The following is a 4,673-nucleotide window of genomic DNA, read 5'->3' on the forward strand; positions in this document are numbered from 1 at the left end:
CACATGTTTGTGTGTTCATTGCAATATCTTTCATTGATGAATAGTTGGATAAAGCTAATTAATAAGTGTTTATGATAGAAAAAGTTTTTCTATTCAAGACTAATTCACCCACACACCCAGCCTTGTGGTGTGTTCAACATCATCAAATTCATGGCCATAAAACTATTGAATGTCTTTATTTGAAGTGTAAAACACAATAATTCATTGATTAGGGTATCATTAAAATGACAAGTAGCAATAAATGGCATCTTTGTCATGATTATTGTATATAATATCTAAACTCCTTGTATGTTTCTCAACTTTATTTAACATTGGTAGCTTACCTTGCTGGGGGCTCTATGTAATGCATCATAGTACAATTCTATAAATAATCCTACTTTATGAGAAATATAATAGTCTTTCTTATCCTTATCACCATTGTTCGGGGGTAAGAATAATGTTTCAATCGTTCATCTTTTTGAAAACTAATTTTCCCTTTGTTGATTTTTATCTTCTATAAGATGATTTTCCTTCTTGCATAGAATGGCTTGTTCAACATGAGGATTTTCTCCTTTTTAGAAGGTCTACATCCTTGTTTACAACATCTTCTTTGATTGGTAGTGTATGCTTATTATAAATGATCTCTTAATTAGGTGACAAAATGTGTTGTCCTTCACCAAGAATCTTGATACTTGGTAATGGGGAAGGTGTGTGCTCTTGTTTTTCTTCTCCTCAAATATTTTTATCTTCATCAAATATCTCCTCTATTCATGAAGGTAGATGTCTTTGAAAAATATCTCTTTCTTCTATGTTTACACTTATTACAAGATATATTTTTTATAATCATCTCTGCCTTTCCTCAAAGAAGATGCATTCTCTTTGATTTGGAAGCATGCATAATCAATCCATAAAGTTTAAGAGTAACCTACTCAATATTTCATCATTTTACTCCTAGCATATATAAGAAGTTGCAACTATAAGCTATGTATCAATTTTATTATTTAAGTAATAAGCATGTGACCAGTTAAATCAACTAAATAGATTCTTGCTCATTAATTTCAAATTTCTATTGCATAGTCTCTCACAACTCCAAATAATTCAACTAGTTTATCTTATTCATTAAAATCATGTATTGCTTCAAGAAAACGAATCTAAATGTTTTTAAGAATTAAATGATAACGTAAGACTTAAGGTAGAACTATAGAATGTAGTTGGTCATTTTTGCAATCAAGCCTCATCAATGTTAGAAAAAGTATACAAGCATCCTGTTTGCAAACTTTGTAGCATGCAGGGCTGCCAAGTGTATATCAAGATAGTTTCAATTTTGTTTTATATTTGAAAAAAGGCTATACGCAAAGTGGGTGATTGTTCGGCCTGTCCCATGATATTAAGACTATCCACATGTTTGGCCTGTCCCATGATATTAATTCTAAGACGAAAACGAAGTGATCATACATGTAGCATTAGTGCTCTGCTATGATTTATGCCCTTAGCTGAGTTATCAAGCTACATAGCATTTATTAACATACTGATGCGCGAAATCTTCCCCCTTAATATTTCTTTACACTCAACAAAAAGATCATTTCTTCTTTACACTTAAGAATATTCAAAATCTACTAAAATAAACTGAAAATCCATCATTCATTTGTTTTACTTAAGGAAAGAAATTAATCATATTTTACATTGACGACTTCCGATCATTACATTTTAAATATTACATAGTTGCTTAAGCTTTTGCTAACATTTGCATATTGCACCTCACTTTCCAGGAAAACTATCTAAAGCTTTCAAATTTAACATTAATTTACTTCTCCCTGCCCATTCATTGCACTATTCGTAGATCGCACCTATCCATTTAATACCTCCAATATCAGTTTTCCTATGTAAAGAGATTATAATACTAATTGATCGAAGTTCCAGAGATCTTGTGAATCCTTAATTTCTTCACTTGAAAACACTTCAAATTTTCTGGCACACTCTGCATCACAAAAAAAAAAAACATCAATCTGAATGAACTAGACTAATAATCGTCGTAAAATTTTCTTACAATTATTGGAAGAATCCTTAATTTCTTCACCTGAAAACCGCCTCAAATAATCTTGCAAACTCTGCATCACAACAAATTACAGCAATTTGAATGAGCTAGACTAAAAATAAGTCGCCAAATTTGCTTACAACAGTTTTAAGAGTCAGATTCTGATTAATTAATCTGCGGAAAATGTAAAAGCAAAGTCTAAATTGAAGAATCTCTACCAGAACGTCATTTCTTCAGTAATAAGAAAGGCTCAGGATATGCTGTGAAGCAGCACGATTTCCTAAAGGACTGAAAGAGGAACAAGGTCATGAATTCATCTTGTCTGATTTTATTCGCTAGAGGAACCTCGCAATGGCAGCGTTTCACAAAGGATTTCGTATTTTTCTTCAACTTCTTAAGAGAATCCTTCAAAAGCTCTTCGGATTCCTCGTTCAGCCTGCGGACTGATCTCCTGAGCCTATCTTTAAAACTTTCTTCAGCGGAAAACTTATAGCTCCGAAGAAAAGCTTGCCTGGCTAAATAATTCCGGCTTCCTCTAAATCTGTAAGGACCATAATAATCATTCTCTCCTTCGTCCGCAGCATGGAGAAGACTTACGAAGTCTGAGCTCGATTCGGACCAGTTTATCACTGGTACATAGCTCAAATTAACCGTATCGGAACACATAGTGTCACAAAAGACAGAAAACCCCTCAGATAAAAATGGTTACTTCGCCGTCGCAGCAAAATTTTGTTCCTCTTTTAACCTGCTACCAAAACCGTGCATTAAATTATTCCAAAGTCGAAAAACATCGGAAAAAGTAAGGAAAATCTCCTTTTTCTAGTGTAATTTGCGAAATTGAAGGAAGGCGAGCCTTACAAGGCCAAATATCACAGTCAACTTTGTACTCTGAACTGTAATTCGACTAATCCTTGATAAATCATTTGAAAACCATGAATTTCAGCAAAATCTAGTTTTTTTGGGTCAATACGAACCAAATCGTAAACATTTTCGGAACAGCAAGCATTTTAAGGTCGTTATTATCAGAAAATTATCTCCGCCACTGAAATTTAAAGCATTTTAACTCGTCATAATAAAAACGGTCAAATTTAAAGCATTTTAAGACAAAACTGAGAACACACATTTTATTTGGCCAAATAAGCCATTTCTTAAACAATTCTCAGCAATTCAATAAATTAAACATCTGTTTACACTTTACCATACCGAGAATCGGGAAATCCCTCGCTCAAGCAAATAAAGTAAGCTTCTGAATCTGGTTTAGGCCTGAACGGAAAACATTCTGCCCTTTATTTAGCCTACAGATTATCTTGACTGTATTTGTTTTTTGTCTCCGTCAAATTAAGCGTACACTCCAAAGAGTGAAGGCGAACGACTTTAAACAACTTTCCGACCGATAGGCGAGCAGATTATGACCTACTTTCGGAAATTTTTCAACTCTCTTCTTCAAACTTTCTCCGTCAAAATTGTAGTCCGCCATTTTTACCGTTTTAGGAAACCAGGTGAAAAACAATTGTCAACTTTACATGACGGGAAAAATTTAAGTTCCCTATTTTGCCAAACCCAACTGCTTTTAATTGAATATAAAAACATATCTATTTCGTTGTAATTTTAATTAATTTTGTATAAAATTAAATCTATTTTTTTACTGATATTGACCGAAACAGCCTCAAGGACTTCACATTTTTATTGTTTATTTGTAGACTATTAATGATATAAAATTTTCAATAAATAATATAATTTTTATGCGAAACTTATACAATAAGTATATATATATTTAAATTGTTTATATAATAAATAGTAAAATATATTATTCATTAATGAGTTGGTATGAGAATAGGAGATGTCATTGTAATGATGGTAGAGTGTAAAAATTTGATGTCTCAAGTTGGGAGTTCCTCCATGTATTATATGATTATGACAAATGTAGTCACTTCTTCTCTTTAATATGTGTTTCCTACATTGTTGTTGGTTCCAAGGTATTAGTGATGGAAGCAATGTGAAGGATAAAATTGAATGGACAAAATTTATGGCCAGCCTACTAAAATAGAGGAAGCACTAGGAGTCTAAAGAAAAAATTGTGACTAGGTTTATGGCATATATTGATAAAGAGATTTTAATTGTTGACCTTAAGTTGTGGATGCTTGGAATTTGATAAATTCGTGATTGGTAGCATATGTTCTAATATGCCAAGCCCGTGCATATAGTAGGCTATATGCACAAGTCTCAACTAAGATTTAAATGTATGAATTATAAAAATTAATTTTTTTCTTAGTAATTTGTAAATTATATTAGAAAATGAAATTATAGGTCACAAATTCAATTCTCTACCTCTAGAATCTTATTGTGCTTAATACTAAAGAATAACCAAGATCACTTCATGGGGAAACATTTTCTCCATACTAATGTCAAATACATAAATATATCTTCAAGTTATAACAAAATGAATCATATGACATTAATTTTTTTAATTATACCCATCATGTGGGTGAGGAAACACATTATAGATAATGGAAGATGACATACTCACCACCCACTAAGGAACAAACTTATTCACCACAACTTGTTTATTCACCTTGAAAAATCTTGGGACAACATATGTGTTAATTCTTTGTTAATTCCATCTTGTGTCATATTAAATCATATCCTGATGCAGGGAGGG

General features: G+C 32.2%; 1 protein-coding gene across 1 annotated transcript; it reads right to left on the reverse strand.

Moving 5' to 3' along the window:
- Nucleotides 1-1,601: 1,601 nt before the first annotated feature.
- LOC149544719 (uncharacterized) lies at nt 1,602-3,427 on the reverse strand. The gene is made up of 4 exons (XM_089796432.1): nt 3,218-3,427; nt 2,233-2,759; nt 2,057-2,087; nt 1,602-1,957 (listed from the first exon to the last, which is right to left on the reverse strand). The coding sequence occupies exon 2, from the start codon at nt 2,678-2,680 to the stop codon at nt 2,240-2,242; it is 441 nt and encodes a 146-aa protein (XP_089652558.1). The 5' UTR covers nt 2,681-2,759; nt 3,218-3,427; the 3' UTR covers nt 1,602-1,957; nt 2,057-2,087; nt 2,233-2,239.
- Between the last annotated feature and the right edge of the window lie 1,246 nt (nt 3,428-4,673).

Source organism: Cupressus sempervirens, chromosome 8 (genome assembly GCF_028749045.1).
Source record: "Cupressus sempervirens isolate cs-2001-9-10 chromosome 8, ASM2874904v1, whole genome shotgun sequence".
Taxonomy (NCBI): domain Eukaryota; kingdom Viridiplantae; phylum Streptophyta; class Pinopsida; order Cupressales; family Cupressaceae; genus Cupressus; species Cupressus sempervirens.